The sequence below is a fragment of the Mustela nigripes genome, chromosome 3 (assembly GCF_022355385.1).
Source record: "Mustela nigripes isolate SB6536 chromosome 3, MUSNIG.SB6536, whole genome shotgun sequence".
Classification (NCBI taxonomy): Eukaryota; Metazoa; Chordata; class Mammalia; order Carnivora; family Mustelidae; genus Mustela; species Mustela nigripes.
Window position 1 is genome coordinate 45,641,412 of NC_081559.1, and position 18,195 is coordinate 45,659,606.

The 18,195-nt window shown below is 63.6% G+C and overlaps 2 protein-coding genes across 7 annotated transcripts in view; one reads left to right on the forward strand and one right to left on the reverse strand.

Moving 5' to 3' along the window:
- The window catches only part of GPC1 (glypican 1), a 28,675-nt gene extending 13,143 nt beyond the window's left edge, over window positions 1–15,532 (forward strand). The window contains exons 2-9 of the mRNA XM_059393851.1: window positions 8,553–8,711; window positions 10,231–10,622; window positions 11,259–11,424; window positions 12,145–12,275; window positions 12,362–12,481; window positions 12,575–12,708; window positions 13,059–13,234; window positions 13,550–15,532. Of these exons, the coding sequence (XP_059249834.1) occupies window positions 8,553–8,711; window positions 10,231–10,622; window positions 11,259–11,424; window positions 12,145–12,275; window positions 12,362–12,481; window positions 12,575–12,708; window positions 13,059–13,234; window positions 13,550–13,782 (1,511 nt within the window). The 3' untranslated portion in view covers window positions 13,783–15,532. The remainder of the gene's footprint in view (window positions 1–8,552; window positions 8,712–10,230; window positions 10,623–11,258; window positions 11,425–12,144; window positions 12,276–12,361; window positions 12,482–12,574; window positions 12,709–13,058; window positions 13,235–13,549) is intronic.
- Window positions 13,984–18,195, reverse strand: part of ANKMY1 (ankyrin repeat and MYND domain containing 1) — a 44,100-nt gene continuing 39,888 nt past the window's right edge. For all 6 annotated transcript variants that reach the window (XM_059393844.1, XM_059393849.1, XM_059393843.1 and 3 more), the window contains one exon: window positions 13,984–16,447. In XM_059393844.1, the coding sequence (XP_059249827.1) occupies window positions 16,311–16,447 (137 nt within the window). In that variant the 3' untranslated portion in view covers window positions 13,984–16,310. The remainder of the gene's footprint in view (window positions 16,448–18,195) is intronic.

The following is an 18,195-nucleotide window of genomic DNA, read 5'->3' on the forward strand; positions in this document are numbered from 1 at the left end:
TTTCGAGTCTGGCTTCTCTCCCTCAGCACGTTTTCGGGGTCGAGGTTCATCCACATCATAGCAGGTGTCCTACTTGGTCCTGGAATATCCCGTTGTGTGGACCGGCCACACTTTTTTACGTATCCCTCCCTCCCTCCGTGGATACTCAGCTTGTTTCCACCTTTTGACTGTTAGGAGTAAGGCAACTCTGAACAGGGTGTGCAAGATTCCCTTCCCGTCCTTGCTCTCAGTTCTTCGGGGCCAGATTCTTTTATACTAAAAAATAATGCAGGTTATCTAAAATTGCTGTTTATCTGTGTCCTGGTCTCTGTCTCCAGCCCCTCGCTGGGGCAGCCAGGGTAGGGCCGGCAGAGGTGCTTCCCAGGCTGTAGGAAGCCACCCAGCAGCCAAGGGACGGGCCTGGGGTCCCCAGGGAAAGGCGGGCCGGGCTGGTGGAGCATGCCTGCTCCCACGTCCACCTCTACCCTCCCGCTCCGGGATCCCCCTGGGACTGGAATCAGGGGCGGTCTTACAGCGCATGGGGGCAAGGGAGGCCCATCCTCCATCTCCCGCCAAGGTGGCCGGGTCTCCGTCAGAACAAGGGAGCCCTTGTGGGGAGCAAACACCCCGCTGGCTGTCCCGCGGCCCCTGGGGAGGGGTCGGGTCAGGGAAGTCTGAGACTGCCACTCTGGGGCCTGGCTGGGGTTAAGCCTTGAATGGCAGCACTGGACAAAGAGTCCTTCTGTACGGCTCTCGTGCCCAGTTGTTTATTGACCCAGGTCTTGCCTGGTTGCTGGGCGGGGAGACAAGAGAAGGGAAGTGGAGGCTCCCAGCAGCAAGCAGTGTGGCACTCCGGCTGCCTGGGAGGGCAGCCAGCTGGGACCCAAGGAAGGCTCCAGGGTGGCTGCCGGCCTGAGCAGGTGCAGTGGCCCCGAGGGAGTGGGGAAGGCTTCCCGGAGGCCAAGCTGAGTGGGCATGGGAAAAGGGCTGAGCCAGAGGGAAGGGCACCGAGAACTGGAGTTAGTGGAAGTGGCAGGTCATGAGCTAGGTAGGGGCAACGGGCTGGGATGCCAGGCCGAGCTTGGCTGTGATTTTGGACATGGCTACCAAGCTTTGTGGAAAGTGGTTGGGTCAGAGGGGACCAGCGGAGCCTTCTGTCCCTTCCCAGCTGTCTTTCTAGCCCCCAGTATTTATGGGGCCTGAGCTGAGAGCGGACCCAGGTCACAGTGTGCCCCCACCAGCTCCCTCAGTTGGAGGGTGTGCTCAGGGTTCTGGCGCAGCTGAGAGTCTGCCACCTCTGAATGTTGGGCTACTCACTGAGTGGATGGATGGGCCTGTGCTGTGTCTTCGCAAGGAGCACAGCTGAGAGGGTCTCTGAGCTGCTCTGTTCCCTCCTGCTGTTCCAGGTTGTTCCCTATGGACTTGTCATAGGGGCCCCTCGGCTGGCCCAGGCCCCAAGGGAGGGTAGGCAGAGTCCCACCACTGCCCAGCCCCAGCAGGGACTGGCATGTGCACATACCCACCAGAATGCTCTCTGCAGCCCAACTTGGGCCCAGGATGAGAAAGCAGGGCTAACTTTGGCCTGAAGGGAGAGGTTCCGGGGACACTCAACCCTGGGCCCTAAGCATCCCCTGCCCTGCAGCCAAGACCTAGGGTCCTAGGTAGCACAAAGCCAGGGTCACCTTCATCCTGATTTGTTCTGAGGCCATAGCATGAGCTGGGAACCTTGAAGCTAAATTCTGGGGAGGCTACTTGGAGGGGGCCCGTCCTCTCACCCAGAGCTGTGACTACGTGATTGAGGCCCACTGCCTTGCCAAGGTACCCCCAGGCCTGGTGGCCACTGGCAGGGTGGCCTGCCCAGGAGGTCCTCGAGCAGGAAGCAGGCAGCACAGAGAGCAGGCTTGCGAGTTACCTCTGAACCCCCCCTGCTTCTGGGGCTCGGAGATGCCGAGGCCTTAGAGAGAGGACTTGGATCAAGAGTTGCTTGCCAGGCACATGTCCCCACGGGCTGGCTGGCTGACAGGGGCACAGCCACGCTGCTGAGAGGAGCCCGGCATGGGTGGGTGCAAGGGTGGTGTTCTCCTGGGGGAGTGGTGGCCAGGGGCAAGCAGGACCAGGGCAGGGCTCCAGGGAGTAGAGGATACTGGTGAGAGGTATCCTGGTGTTCTGGGAGGAAGGGAGAGGCACCAGTGTGGGACAGCACCCAGGGAGAAGGTAGGGGCTGGGCCGGTGGACTGTGTACCCAGGCCGGGTTTACTGTTTCCTAGGGGAAGGACATCAGCAGTGGGGATGGTGGCTGAGGTCACCCAGGTGAGAGACTGGGGGACTGGAGAGGGTTAGGTAAGGGGATGTGGGGTAACTGATGGTGGCTTTGAGTACCCAGGCAGCATTGGGGATCTGGCCACTGTCGGCAGGAGAGGGGTTCCCAGGTGGTCAGCTGTCATTCTCCATCCCCAGGGAAAAACCTGACACCCCGCCCCAACAAGACCCCCGTCAGCCTCCTGGTGTGGGCGCTGGCCCCTGAGCCACGAGCCCCAGGCCTGCGCTGGCTGTGCTGCAAGGGCCGATTCCGTCTTCCCGGCTGGAGCTGGGGATCCCTCTCCGGGAGGGGCCGCGCCGCAGGGAGCGAGGGGGCTGCGGGACGCAGGGGGCGCGGGCAGGCGGCCCGCGGGTTCCTGGGAGACGGGGCGGTGCCCAGTGCGGCGGGGCGGGGGCTGCGGGAGGAGGCGCGTCCCCGCGCCTGGAGCCACCGCCCTCGCCGTGCGCGCCAGTGCGGTGGCGGGGCTGCCGGGGCCGCGGTGGCCGCAGCTCCTCCCCGGCTCCCGTCCGCCCGCGCCTCCTCCGAACCCTCCGGCCCGGTCTGCTCCTGCTCCTTCCCCCGGCCGGGTCCCCAGGCCCCCACGCGCCCGCACCCGGAGTCGCGCACCGCCCGGAGCGTCACCGCCACCGCAGCCTGGGACGCCGCCGCTGGAGCCGCCGCCACCGCCACGCAGGGCTCTCGGGCCACAGCGCGGGTGGCGTCTGCGGGGCTGGGATCCAGGCTGGGTCTCCAGCCAGCCGTCTGCCCCAAGCCATCTCCATCTCCCCCCCCCCCCCCCCGCTGCCCCCTCCTCAGGCTTGCCACCCTTCCCTTCCCTCCCTCCACCTCGACATCCTCATCCCCACCCCTGTCCCCCATCACCACCGCCTTGGCCGCATTTTCTGTCCATCCTGCGCCTACCCTCATCCCCACCGCAAGCGCATGGGGGCCCTTCTCCACGTCCCATCCCCTTCTCCACCTCTTCCCATCAGGAGCCCCATTGCCAGTCTCCATGCCCACCCCATCACCACCACCGCACCCAGCACCACCCCACCTCTTCTCCCCTCCAGTTCCCCACCTCCCCTTCCCCAGGTCCCTCTCAGCCCGTTGCCCTGCAGCATCCTAACACCCCTCCCCACCCCCATCCCTTCCTGTGCTTCCCAGCGCCTGCCGCAGCCCCCTTCCTGCAGCAAGCCCCCCTTCCTCTTCTGTCAAACCCATCCCCCTCCCCTTCCCTTGCCTCAGCCCCCAGGAGTCCCCTCTGCTGCCGCGCCCTCTGCGGCAAGCCCCTTCCCCGCCAATCGCTTGCCCTCCTCCCCCACCCCCACCCTGCCCCGCCTGCCGCAGCCCTCCCCTCCCCCGCGTGGCCCCCCTACTGCTCTCTGTCTCCCTGCCTGCCTGCTGCAGCCCCCGCACCCCCTGGGCCCGCGGCGCCCACTGCACCAGCGCCCAGTCCCCGTGGTGCTGCCGGGTGCCTGCGCATCTCCACACTGCCCGCTAGCTGTGGCTCTTGCCCCACGGCGCAGGACTCTGCAGGGGCCAGCGGCAACTGTCCAGGGCACCCAGGCGCCCAGCCTTTGTTCCACCACCTGCGAAGCAGCCCCTTGCAGGCCTGGGGGCAGACCCCTCCCACCCACCAAGGGAGGAAGTGTTGGCAGCGATGCCCCCTCGGCTTTGGGTCCTAGTGCGTGGTGGAAGTGACAGAGGGCTCCTTGGTGACGCTGTCGTTTGCCTGGGGGGGGGGGGCTTTGGGTGGTGGGTGAGGGGTAGAGAAGCAGGCTGGGTCAGAGAAGGCAGGAGGGGTTACAGCTGCTGTTGATGTGTTAGGAGGGAGGGAGGTTGAGGTTGAAATGTCCTCTGCAAGGGGGGTCCGAGGCCACCCTTCCCGGATGATAAGTGTGGCCCTCTTTCAGGAACCAGTCAGGGGCAGAAGCTTCTGGACGGAAGGGTGAGAGAGGAAGGCCTGGAGCTCCTGTGTGGACAATGACCAAGGAACCTTCCTCTGTGTGCTCAGTGCCTTCCACCCCCAGCAGGCTGGTGGCCATGCCAGGGGGACCCCGTGGCCACCGGGGCTGGATGGCAGCCGGGAACAGGAGTGGGCAGGGGGCAGTGGTCCAAAAAGAGTACTGCTTGGGAAAGCCTTCTCTACCTGGCTACCCCTGGCCTGCCAGCAAGGCCCGATGGAGGGTCCAGAACTAAGGAAAGAGGAGGGGTGGGGAAGCAGTGCCCTTCCTGCTCTTCCAGACCTGGGCCTCTCACATGGTGTGTCCTGGTACCTGGGGCTGTCCATACAACCGTGTCTCAGCCCCAGTGCGGCCAGTGCAGGCAAACTGTCGACAGGGAATCAGTGTTCTAGTGATGGCTGGGTCGGTTGGTGCAGTCTTTGGGATGTCGCTTTAAAGACAGGTTGAGCAGCAGGCTGCATACTCTTGTGTGAGCCTTAGAAGCTTCTGGAGAGATGGGCTTGGCATGGCGCCACCTTCCCTCTGCAGTCTCCTTGGGAGGGCTCTAGTGCCACCAGCCACAGGTGGCTGCCAGGCGTGGCCTGGACACATGAGGTCTGTGTCCAGCACTGGACAGAATGTGCACTGTTGGGGTGAGGGTCTTGGGCTAAAGCGTTGGGGTGACAGTGCTGGCAAGGGTGGCTGCTGGGTGGGGATGCTCTTGGGAGGCTGCTAAGACAGGACAGTGGGGCTCAGCAGGTGGCAGGAGGGTGTGGGCCCTAAAGATGTTTGGAGCCCCAGACTGGTAGGGGCTTAGTGAAGAGAAGTCAAGGATCTGGGGTGACCCAAGCAAGTCTGGGTCTGGAGGGGAGAAGATGGACATGGGTGGTCTGCTGCTGAGGAAGAGAAGCCATTGCTGATGGGGTTAGGGAAGTAGGTGTAAGATCTTAACCCTGAGGAGCAGGATCAGAGGGCATCTTGGAATTCAGGGGCAGGGCCTGGAGGAGCAGTGCCACAGGGAATCACGTGAGGAATGAACCGCCCTCCCCCCTTTCTCCCCCCAAAATTAGATCACCCATGGGAGGAAATGTCCCACAAACTAGGGAAGGCTGTGGCTAGCTTTTGCAAAAACAGCAAAGCAACTGAGGGAGAAAGGAGGGATGGCCGCTGGCCAGCTGGGGGAGGGGTCAGTGGGAAGAGTGGACCCGCCGATGCCTCCCAGGGCGGGGGGGAGCATTCCCTCCCTCCTGGGCAAGCCTTCCTTCCTCTGCAGGTATTGAGCAGAGAGGAGAGGTGGGGGTTTGGGAGCAGAGGGTCTGGAATGACAGAGTACAGAATGCCACCAGTGGGATTTGCACACTGCCAGGGGCAGGGAGCTCATTTTCGCTCCTGGCGGCCCACCACCCCGGCAAAAGTTGGCTCTGACCAGGAGACCAGGAGGCGCAGGCTTGCTTTTTCTGGGGGGGGGGGGGGGGGGTGCAGGGGGTGCCCTGCAGAACCCACGTCCATCTGGCTGACGTCCAGGGTTATCAGTGATATGCACACTAGGCCGAGCTGGGCGAGAGTGGGCAGGAGGGAAGCACAGAACTCTGCATCCTGACTGTCACTGTTGCACCAGCCTCTGCATCCGCCCTGCAGCCGGCTTGGGGGCCGCCTCGGCCCAGCCCGCCCGGGGCCTCAGGCCGGCGCCCGGGCTCTGGCTCCGTGTCTTCACTCCCGTGTGTCCGAGGAGGGAGGGAGGGACGGGGGCTGTGCTGGGGCAGCCGGAACGGCGCGGGCCACCGGGCGGCTGGACGAGGTGGCCAGGCAGGGCTGGGGAGGCTCAGTTGAGGTTGCTGGGGTGAGAGTGGTAGCTATGCTGGCAGTGCCCAGGGGCCCACTCAGAGTCTGCCCACAGGGTGTGGGGGGGTGATCCCTGTGTCTCCCCAGGTTTCCTCTGCAGCCCCGTCTCTCTGCTGTCCACATATGCTAACAGGTTCAGGGAGCTGGTCGGTTGCCCCAGGGTACTGGAGAGCAGCCAGTCATGGATGTTGTCCATCCCTATGGCCTTCCAGTGCTTTCTCGCTTTGGCAGCCTGTGCCCACCCAGCCAGCCCGAGTGCCCAGTGCAGCAGAGCCCAGGCTGGCACCTGCCCCCGTCCCAGGGCACGCCCCCAGTTCACCCCCCAGCCCGCCTAGACCTTGGTATGCAGAGGATCCTGAGAGAGGATGCTGTGACAGGAGCTCAGCTTTCTGCCATTTCGTGCACGGGGAGCCCCATAAAGAGGACCCTCATCCTGCCCAGCGTCCTGCCACCTGCTGACAAGGGTCCAGGGCCACACCACGAGTCAGCAAAGGCCCCAAGACAGAGGGATGGGAGGCGTTCTTGGATCCAGCCCTTCCTGCCTGGAGGCATCTGCCCACCCAGCCCTCATAAGGGGTGCAGGAATGTGGGTGGGTGCCTCCTTGCTCTCAGGCCCTGGGGAGCCAGGCTCCGACCCTTGACCCCAGGTGGCCCTGAAAGCCCTAATTCACCCCGGGGGTCAGGTCTCAGACCCCCAACTGTCACACCCCCTCAGCCCTATCCCAAGGTGGGGGCCAGAGCCCCCCTCAGATACACACGCTAGCATCACTTCCAGGCCCTGGGAGCAAGGGTGGTGGTTCCCCAGACGGGCAGCCACTGCAGGGTGCAGGTGTTTGAGAGCTGAGGGCACCTGGGGCCTGGGGAGTGGGACTGCTCAGGGCCCATGTGGGAAGGGGAAGAAGGAGAGACTGGCCTTCTTCCTCCACCTCCACACCCCCAAACCTCCCCTCCCCCGCTGTATCTGAGTGGTCTCCTCCAGGCACCTCTGACATCCTCCCTCCAGTTCCACCCAGTGTGCAGGGGCCTTCAGCCCGCGCAGCATCACAGGGCACACGGTCGGCACAGGGCGTGTACACGGCCGCTCTGTTTTGTTCGCTGCTTACCCAGCCCAGGCTTGTGTGAGTGAGCGTGGGAGACCAAGACACTCCTGCCCAGTCTGACCTGGTGGTTCCCACTGACTCTTTAGGATATATCAGCCTCAGGATAATTACCTTTGTCTACCCCCCCCCCCCCCCCGCCAAGCTTCTGCTGGAAGCTGCCTGTGCCCTCCAGGCCTCCTGCTGGGGCTGCTCACCCTCCTCCAGGGGTCACCTGGGAGCCCCCCAGCCCTCGGGTCAGCCTTGGGACCCCCAGGGCTCTGCCCAGGCTGATCCAGCCCCCCACAACAGTGCACAGGGTGAGCCTTCCACAGACCCTGTTCAGGTTAAACTGCTGCCTCCACTCGGGGCCCAGCCTCCTCCACAGCCTTGGGGCCAGAACCACGCCAATAAGGTGGGGAGGGGAGTGGAGGGGTCTGGGGGCCTGACAGCAGGCAGCCTGACGGAGCTACTTGGCTCCTCACGGCATAGCATGGACTGGACAGGAAACCCGAGTCTCCACCAGCCTGTTTCCTGGTCTGTAAGATGGGGTCCCAGCACCCGCCTCAGGATCACCGTGGTTGTTAACACTGGCCCTGCCACATTTTCAAAGGCTCCTGCTGTGTGGCCCACACACCTCTCTGCACAGCTCCACAGTGGGTGTGTCCGCAGGGCTGTGTGCACTGAGCCTCTGGCCCTGCCCCCAGGAAAGAGCGTGGGTGGTGCACTGCTGGGAGATTAAGGGTTGAGGAGGGCTTTGGTGACAGAGGAAGAGGCGCACACATGATGGGGACCCAGGTATGTCCAGGCCCCTCACGTGCAGGACCACTCCTCACCAGGTACCCCACCCCCCCCCAGTCAGTAGCCCCACTCAGGCCTGCAGCCCTCACTGGGACTGTGCACCTCTGGACTGGGGGTAGGAGGAGGCTCTCATGGTCCTGCCCTGCCCTTCGTGGTGGGGGGAGCCCTTCCCCCCCATCCTCAGCCCAGGCCAAGGGCACCCTGCAGGCCTGGAAGCTTGCCCTGGGGAGCCCGCAGTCTGGCAGTCCACCCCTCTGCACAGACCCAGGGCCCAGAGGCCGTTCTGTGCTAGGGCACACATGTCCTGAGCTGTGCCAGGCCCCCCGGGATGGTCTGCCTCACCTGTGTGTGGCAGCGGGGGGCATTCAGGGGCTGGGAGGACAGTGGACATTCCAGCCCTAGGGCTCAGCCTCCTGCACCCCTGCTTTATGCCACCCCTGCTGGCTTTGCCCCCAAGGGCCTGGAGGCCATACACAGAGGGTAGCCCCACTCCTGTGTCCTGTGCTGCGGACTGCATGATCAACCCAGGCCCCCGCTGGAGCTATGTCCCATTCCAGGGTCTGCCCAGCCTCTGGGGTCCCTCCTCTCCCTCACAGCAGCCCCTCCCCACAGGAGAGCACCTGAGGGTCTGCCCCCAGGGCTACACCTGCTGTACCAGCGAGATGGAGGAGAAGCTGGCCAACCGCAGCCGTGCTGAGCTAGAGGCCGCCCTCCTGGACAGCGGACGCGCCCTGCAGACCACGTTTGCCACCCAGCTGCAGAGCTTCGATGGTGAGCAGGCCCCTGGGCTTGGGGGGACCTGGGCACGAGGGCAGCTTTCCGGGCGAGGCAGGAGCAGAAGGCTGTGTGCAAGCCTCCTCGTGCATCCTGTGGTATGCACAGCAGTACACGTATCCATTTGGGGAGACCAGGCCCAGCCCCTCAGTGGGGACCTTCTTGCTCTAGAAGTGCTTCCTTGTCACCAGCAGACAGGGACAGGCCTTGCCCCGGCCACTGGTGGTGCAGAGCCGGGACAGGGGACTGAGGCTGGGGCTGCCCTGCTATGGGAGCAAGAGGTGGTTGGGGCGCTGGGTGTGGCCTTCCTGTCTCCAGGGCAGCGGCTGGGTGGTTGAGAGACTCTCACCAGGTCTCACACCAGGTCCAGGCAGAGAGCAAGTGCCCGAGACAACATGGAGCTGGCTGGTATGACAATGCTCACAGTGGTCACCTCAGGGGAACGAGGTGGGAGCTGGGGTGGGGCCCCCAGGAAGTAATCTAAAGTCTAACTGGAGTGGGAAGGTGCTCTGGCAGAGCCTGAGCGGACAGAAGAGAGAGAGTTTGTGTCTGTAGTCACCAGGCAGTCCCAAGAGGCATTGAGGTCCATGATCTCAGTCCCTGAACCCCTGCTCACCCTTCCACAGCCTGGCCAGGAGCCGCCCACTCCCACCTGTGGTGCTATGGAGGATCTCTTGCCCCAGCTAGCCCAACAGCCCAAGGCCTTGGAGGACGGGGGTAGATGTAGGGGAGCCTGCCCAGGGTCCCAGGGCCTGTGCGGGGAGGGTGGCCATAACTCTCAGAGACAAGTCTGAGTGGAGGGTCTGTGTGGTTACAGACTCTGCTTATCCCTGCCAGAGGTGGGAGCTCTTGGGGGTCCCATTCGGGACACTTAGGGTGCAGGGGCATTTCCCCAAAACCATGGAGGTCTGCTGCACAGGCTTATGCCTTGCTCTCCCCCAGAGGGCTTCAGCACACCTTTCCAGGTCCTGAGCAAATCCCAAAGGTGGCAGGAGACCCTCCCTGGGCCATCAGGCAGGCCAGCTTCTGGGGGCAGGACAAGAGCTGAGGTTTATAGAACCCAAGGGAGAGCATCTAAGAGAAAGAGGAGGACAGCCAGACACATGGGGGTTGGAGGCAGTGCAGGGGGCAGCCGGCAGAATGGAGGTGGATACCACTCCCAGCTCAGGACCCACCTTACAGGTGATCCCAGTAGGTCACTGAAGCACCCGGTGTCTGTGTCCAGCCTCAAAATGTCAACTGGAGTCCCACTTGGAGGCCCTGAGGCCCAGGAGGGACCCCCAGGCAGGCTTTTGCACCCCAGGCCATTGAGGAGGGGGGAGGTCTGAGAGTCCTGGGGCACCCAGGGCCCTTCCGGCCTCCACAGCCTGGGCTCTGATTCTCCCAGAGTATTGGGGATGCTGGGCAGAGCCCCCCCCCCCCCCCGCCCCCAGGAATCCGGCTCCGCCAAGTCTTGGGGAGTGGGCAGGGGGCCAGGAGACCCTGGGAGGCCTCACACCCACTTCCCCGGGCCCAGATCACTTCCAGCACCTGCTGAACGAGTCGGAGCGGGCGCTGCAGGATGCCTTCCCTGGCACCTTGGGCGAGCTGTACGCGCAGAGCTCCAGGGCCTTCCGGGACCTGTACGCCGAGTTGCGCCTCTACTACCGCGGCGCCAACCTGCACCTGGAGGACACGCTGGCAGAGTTCTGGGCCCGCCTGCTGGAGCGCCTCTTCCGGCAGCTGCACCCACAGCTGCTCCTCCCCGACGACTACCTGGACTGCCTGGGCAAGCAGGCCGACGCGCTGCGGCCCTTCGGGGAAGCCCCTCGCGAACTGCGCCTGCGCGCCACCCGAGCCTTCGTGGCTGCTCGAGCCTTCGTGCAGGGCCTGGGCGTGGCCGGTGACGTGGTACGGAAGGTGGCCCAGGTGCGCACAGCGGCCCCGCCTCCCAGCCCCACCCCCAATCCCTCTGCCCTAGGCTTGCAGGCAGTAGTTCCATCCCGCATGCCATCCGGGCACAGAGCTCTGATGTAGGCAGCAGTCCCTCTGTTGGGCTGGGTCCCAAGCAGGATGGGGTGGCGGGGAGAAAAACAGGGAGCTGGATGCTGAGCCAACCGCAGGGGTCGGGTGGATGGGAGCGGGGAAGTGGGCTGGGCAACGTCGGGACACCAGAACAGGCTGGGCCTGAGGCCTTGAGGGCCAGGACCAAGAGGCAGCCCGAGTCAGACCCACAAAGCCCCGGGCGTGAGCCACCTCCCTCTCAAGCTGGAGTCCTTAGCGAGTCCCCTTCCCAGCCGAGCCCCTGTCCCCTCATCAGCATGGAGGGGAGGCTCGGGAACAGCGCTGTTCCAGGGACTCGCACGCTGGGATGGCTGCAGTGAGGAGGATGGCCCGACCCCTGGGAGCCTGCTTGACCCTCTGAGATGAGACAGCGTTTCCAAGACAGGTTGGGGCTGAGCTGCAGCCTCCTGACTTCTGTCCCGAGCCCTCCACCCTGGGGCTCCTTGGAGGGCTGGACATGGCCAGCTGTCAGGCGGGGCTCAGACGGCCTTGCCTCCCCAGGTGCCTCTGGGCCCGGAGTGCACGAGGGCCGTCATGAAGCTGGCATACTGCGCACCTTGTCTGGGGGTCCCTGGCGCCCGGCCCTGCCCTGACTACTGCCGCAACGTGCTCAAGGGTTGCCTGGCCAACCAGGCCGACCTCGATGCCGAATGGAGGAACCTTCTGGGTGAGCCGTCCCCACCGCCACGCGCCAGAGAAGGGGTCTGCAGGTGCAGGGACACAGCCAGCCCGCCCTCTGGAGCGTGGGCCATGGCCCTGGGAGGGGGAGGGGCCCAGAGTCATGGGATAGGGAGGCCATTCGGAACAGAGCATGACTCCAACTGCTACCTGGCATGCAGCCCTCTGGGGTCATGGCTCCCCATCCGCCCCCCCCCCCCCCCCGGAGCAAGTGCCCCGCTGTGCACACATACAACACACCTGTGACCTAGGGCAGGGCACCCATGCCTGAACTAACATGCACGTGTGGCACACCTAGTGGGCTGACACTCGTGCACATTTACATGTGTGCGCAGACATGGCTGACGGGAGGTGCACCAGCAGACCCAGATGCCAGCCGGTGTACGCCCTAACGTGTGCTGGCGTGGCTAACCCACACATGTGTGCTGACGTATGCTCACATGTGCGTGTTAGGATGTGGTCTGAGCACATATCAGCTGGCATGGGCACATGGTGGGCCAGTGCAGTTCGTGCCAGCACACATGTGAGGTTCCATATACATGTTGTGTGCACCTGCCAGCACACATAAGAGCTAACATGTTCGTGAGCGGACACCTGTGGGCCAGCATGCGTGTGTGTCAGCACGTGCATGAGCTAGCATGTTGACGTGAGGTAGCTAGCGTGCATATTTACAAAACGCTCTCTGTGCGTGTGTTCACACTTGGGCCAGATTCCATGGTGCTCATCACCGACAAGTTCTGGGGCCCCTCGGGAGCAGAGAGTGTCATCGGCAACGTGCATTTGTGGCTGGCAGAAGCCATCAACGCCCTCCAGGACAACAAGGACATACTCACGGCCAAGGTGTGAGCAGGCAGGTGTAGCGGGCATGGCGGGGCAGCCCAGAGTTGGCCTTGTGCCCCTCCAGGACCCCCATGGTCTTCCCCCAGGTCATCCAGGGCTGTGGGAACCCCAAGGTGAACCCCCAGGGCTCTGGGCCTGAGGAGAAGCGGCACCCGGGCAAGCTGGTATTACAGGAGAAGCCTCCCACTGGTGCACTGGAGAAGCTGGTGAGCAGCCCTCAGCCGGTCAGGCCTGGGGTGGGCAGGGGACGGGAGGGCAGGCTGAGCAGGGTGCCCCATGGCCTGGCCGCTGCCCTGCAGGTCTCGGAGGCCAAGGTGCAGCTCCGGGATGCCCAAGACTTCTGGATCAGCCTCCCTGGTGTGTTGTGCAGCGAGAAGTTGGCCATGAGCAGTGCCAGTGATGACCGCTGCTGGAACGGCATGGCCAAAGGCAGGTGGGTGCTGCCCAGCTGCCCATAGGCCAGCTGGCCTCAGAAGCCTCACCCAGGCCCCTCATCTGGCCTATGTCACCAAGTGCTATGTGCACAGGGCCATGCCTGATGCCGGGCACGCAGTGGGACACGGGAAGCCTAGACAAGGGCCTGGGCCAGCCCCCGGTGGTGTGCGCCCCACTCGGTGCATCCACACCACACTCTGTGGGCTCCTGGCAGCCCCTGACAGGCTGTGGGGGGTCTCAAGCTTGCCAGCACCTGGACAGGAGGAGAGGAAGTGGGAGGGCATGCTGGAGTAGCACCCCATTGCAGGGAGCAGGCAGTGACCCAGGGCCTGTCCTCGGCCGTTCCAGGTACCTCCCAGAAGTGATGGGCGATGGCCTGGCCAATCAGATCAACAACCCCGAGGTGGAGGTGGACATCACCAAACCCGACATGACCGTCCGCCAACAGATCATGCAGCTGAAGGTCATGACCAATCGGCTTCGCGGCGCCTACAGTGGCAACGACGTGGACTTCCAGGACGCCAGTGAGGGCAGGGCCCCAGGAACTGGGAGCCACAGGGTGGTGTGTGGGAAGGGCACAGAGCAGGGACCCTCCCAGCCCCTGGGCCCACATGGTGGCTCTGGTTGCTGCTGCTCCCTGGGCATGGACACCAGGCACCCCACACACACACACAGACACCCATATCCCCAAGCACAGCTGCCTGGCCAGGATGTCCATCTGGCCTTGACAGGTCCAGGTGGAACACGGGAGGCCCCCATGTCGGGAGGCTGGGCTCTGGGTCCCCGGTGCTCAGGGTCCATGGCAGGGCGGGCCTACTGGAGCATCCTCTCCTCCCCAGGTGACGACAGCAGTGGCTCGGGCAGTGGTGATAGCTGCCCAGACGACCTCTGTGACCGGAGGGTCAGCAAGAAGAGCTCCAACTCACGGACGACCCTGACTCATGCCCTCCCCGGCCTGTCAGAACGGGAGGGCCAGAAGACGGCGGCTGCAAGCTGCCCCCAGCCCTGCGTGTCCCTGCTGCTGCTGCTCCTCACCCTGGTCCTCTCAGCTGCCAGCCCCACGTGGCGGTAACTGCCCCAGGCCCCAGGGACCGAGGCCAAGAACTGACTTTGCCAAAACGCAGAACAGATGATATTTAATTCTCCACGGCCTAGAGGCCCCAGGGCAGGACAGGGAGGGAAAGTGAGGGACCCCGGCTCTGTGACTGCACTGGAGGGGGGGTGGGGGGCAAGGGCGCTGGCCCTCCCTCCTGGCTCCACTGGCCACCCTGGCTTTTAGTTTTGTAGGAGGCCCTCAGGTCAGCCAGGAACAATGTCCCCAAAAGCCATGTATTTCAGGGACCTGGGGGATGCCGGTGGCCACCTCCCGCCTGCCCACCTGCGCCTCTCCCCCCAGCTCCCTGAGCAGCATCCCGCTGGAGAGAGCGAGCCTGTGCCTTCCTCTCCTGCCTCTTCCCACGGAGAACTTTGGGCTCCAGGTGTCAGAAACCGAGGTCCAGCCCTGGGCGCCTCAGGATCCCCGGGAGGGCAGCAGGGTGTCTGCCATTTAGGGGCAAGCGGACCTCTGAGATTATGCATGAACCTTCCGACTCTGCCAGGCCCCCGTGATCTCACATACACACACACACATCTGCCGAGCCCCTCAGCCTCCAGGAGAGTTCTACCTGGGCTGGAACCCTTGCTGACTGTCCATGCGGACCTCATTCTCTCCAAGGACTAGCTGCAAAGGCCTGGGGTGCACAGGGGCCGCCATGGGCACAGCCTCACCCACTCTGGGCATTGGGAGACCTGCGTGCAGGGCTGGGGGTGCTGATCCTGGCCTCCCCAGGAGAGCAGGCTAGGCCCTCCGCAGACATGGGCACCCCCTTGAACACAGGGCCCCATGACTGTGCAGAGGGCCTGCCTGCCCTTGCTTCTGCCTCATCACCACCAACCCAGGGCCCCATGCTTGGGGTGATGCAGGCAGTGCTGGAGGCTACACCTGGCCAGAGGATCTGGGTGGCCGGTGAAACTTCAGCTCGGCCAGGGGGTCTGACCCTGCGAGCCAGTGGGCCACCTGGGTCCCTCCTGATCCGCCAGCTGTAGGGCCCTGGGGGGCTTTGATAGTTAAGGGCTTTTCCAAACGTACAGACATTCACAGACGCTTTCCATCTGTTCACTCAGAGCTGCTTTTCAGCTCCTCCTCCCGGAGCTTGGAAGGGCTGGGGGTTCCCGGACCTGGGGGCCACCCCTGCTCACTCGGGCTGTCCAGGCCCTCCCCAGGCTCAGGACCGACCCCCCTCCCTTCCTGGCCCTAGCTGCCCTGGGCCCTGGGGAGGGGGCTGGACCCCGCCAGATAAGGGCTCAGGCAAGAGGACCCTCGAGGGTCTGTGGGATGCTGAGCCACTGTGGCCAGGGACAGCAGTCCTAACCAGCACCAGGGCCCGACAAGGCCACTTAGCGCTGCTTTGCCTCACCTCCCACGCTGGCCAGGGCCCCCAGCCTGTGCCCCACCGGGCAGCACACTCCCACAGGAACTTCCACCCCACAGTAACCCTGCTCATGCCAGGCTGGGGGGCAGGGCCTGGGGTCTCCTTCCCTGTAGGTGAGGGCCAGCTGGACTCTCAGGGTCTCTGGGGTGGTAGCTGCCTGCGTGCCTGGATGGCAGCATGTGGCTGCACATGGCCGTCCCGTCGGGGGCCTACACTGTATGTCGCCCTGCTGGGGCGGCCCAGCACAGTCCCCAGCCAGGCGGTAGCCAGGCCTGCTGTGTCCTGCTGCACGGTGTCAACTGGCGTCCTATGCTCTTGAGTCCTTGTACGAATAAAAGGTTGGAGAGCTTGTGTGGCTGCTGCGGACCCCTCCTGCACAGCTTGGGCGGGTGCGTGCCCCCGGGCCTCACACAGCAGGACATGACTAAGGACATGTGGAAGGGGTTCTTGCGCCCAGACAGCACCCCTGGTCTGGGTCTCCCCGTCCCACCCTGGGCCCACACGGTGTCTGGGAGAAGGAGGAGGCCAGAGCCCACCTGCTGTCTACTTCTCTGCTCTGGACTCCCATCCTTTCACCGGCCCTGGGAAGCTTCCAGTTCCTCCAAGTAGCCTCCGAGACACCCAGGAGGCCAGAGCGTGGGGACCGCTTGGTTCTGATGCCAGGCCTGTCTGGACATCCTGATGGTCCAGTCTGTCCCCAGGGCCCGCACCCAGGGCAAAGCTGCCAGCCCCACCCTACCCCCTAGGGTGCCCCTCTGCCCAGAAGCAAGAGCTGCCGCAAGGTCACTTTATTTGGGAACTGCGGCCATGCTAGTCTGCCTGGAAACGCCCTGCACAGCCTCTCCTCCCTGGGCCTATGTGCCGAGGAGTCTATGGCCAGGACCCCGCTCGCCTGTGCAGGGGTTGGGGGTGGCGTGCCCTGGGAGGGAAAACTGAGGCTTTTCCAGGGCTTGCGGCTCCTTGTGGCCCAGCAGCGACCAGGGGCTCACCAGCCTGCCCACCCTAGAGCCAGGGGATGGCAGGGTGGTCCAACTCCTCCCAGTGGGTGGGGGTGGGGGGACAGCCTCCCTCCCTGGGCGGGCTGGGACACAGCCTCCAGAGTTCACAGAGCACATGGATCACCAGACACTCATTCCTGGTTGTATGTGGAGTAGTTTTTCGGCCGGCCTGGTGGCTTTGGGGGCTCAGGCTTCTGGCTTGCCTTCTTGCCCAGGTGTTTTGAGGACTTCTGAAAGTTCTTTGCGAACACAGCTAATTCTGTTTTCCCTGTGGGGGAAGGACAAAATGAGAAGGGCTTCCAGCACCAGCCAGGGGCAGGTGGGGACCAGGTCAGGGAGAGGCCTATCCCTGGCTCTGGGTCCCAATTCATTCCCCTGGAGACAGCCAGGAAGCCGCAGACACGAGGACCAGCCTCTGCTGGCGGCCGAGAGCAGCCAGCCTCTCCAGTGGGCATTCGGCGCGGGGCTCCACATGCACACACACGTGGGAAGCCATGTCCTCCTTCCCTCCAGGAGACCAGCGCTCCTTTACCTGGAGACAAGCCCTCCGGCCAGAAATTGCACGTATAATCAAAGGGCTAGCTCTAGTTCAGGGTAGACAACAGATCTCCTAGTGAATGAGGAAGGATTGGAACTGGGGGCCCGTGCTCCTGCGGGAAACAAGATAGGTGGCAAGTCATAGGTCCAATCTGTCAAAGGTGGGGGTGGGTGTAGGGCTGGTGACGGGGCACGGATGGACAGGACCCAGTGACGGGCAACCTTGGTGAAAGGAAATGCTTCCCTCCTTCCTTTGCGGGGCCTGAAATTTCGAGCAGGACTCTGCAGGGTTTCTAGCAGAAACCCATTTCCGGGCCCGACCCCGGAAGGCAAAGAAGCAAGGCAGCCAGGAACCTCTCAGGAGCCTCAAACCACACAGCAGCAGCAGTGGGAACCAGACAGACTGTCCCAATCAAGCATGAGCCCTGGGAGGATACACCAGGAAATGTCTGGTTTTGATGCTCACAGCGATGAGCCCGCTCAGCAGACAGCTCTGCGCGCTGCACACTGCACAAGGCAAGGAACACCGCAAAGCCAGTAGCCATCACAGGGCTCCGGAGTATGGGGTCGTGCTGCTGTCGGGAGGGGCTCTGCCCAAAAACCATCTCCCCAGAGCGGGAGTCCCGCGGGTCCTCAGCCGGTATCAGGCAAGACTCCCCGACCCAGGCAGAGTAAGCCCTTGGGAGAGGGAGTCCCGTATCACCCGCGATGGGAACTTAAATTAAAAATTACAGCATGCCCCAAAGACACCCACCACTGAGAGCCAGAGCTGGAGAGCATCAGGTTGGCGGGCAAACGGTCTACAGAAGTTTGTGTGGTGTCAGAGAGACGGATGCCCTCAGGTTAGAACAAGCCCATTGTTTAAAAGAAAACAGCAGACTGGGAAAAGCATCAGCCAGAGCTGAGATGGGGACCCCCCCAAAGGAGACAGGGACCCCACAGACATGGGGACCCCACAGGAGGCAGGAACCACACAAGAGGTAGAGACCCCCCACAGAAAGCAAGGGCCCTTCCCACAGAAAATGAGGACCCCACAGGAGGTGGGGCCCGCACAAGAGGCAGGTTGGCAGGAGCTCCATGCCTTTGGCTAGCTGTGGCGGGGAGGCAGGTCAGGGGCCCAGTGAGCTGGTTGTTTCAGAGAAACACCTCTGAAACACCCCCTGCACCTCACGCACAGGCTGGCAGCCTGAGTGAAGCCCCCAGGCTACAGAGACCAGGCCTATCTGAGTCCCTCTGGAGGAAATACTGGAAAAGGCAAGTCTGAGGAGGGGAGCAGATGAAGGGCTTGCCAGAGGGTAGGCGAGAAGGGCACATAAAATAACCCGTGGGGGACCCTCAACTAGCTACATGGCGAAGCTCAAGCAGTCCCCTACCTCACCCCAGCAACATGTGAACTGGGGACAGACTAAGAAGCAAACTGTGGAAAGCCACGCTTCAAGCACAGAGAAGACAAGGGGACATTATGACCCGAGGGCACAG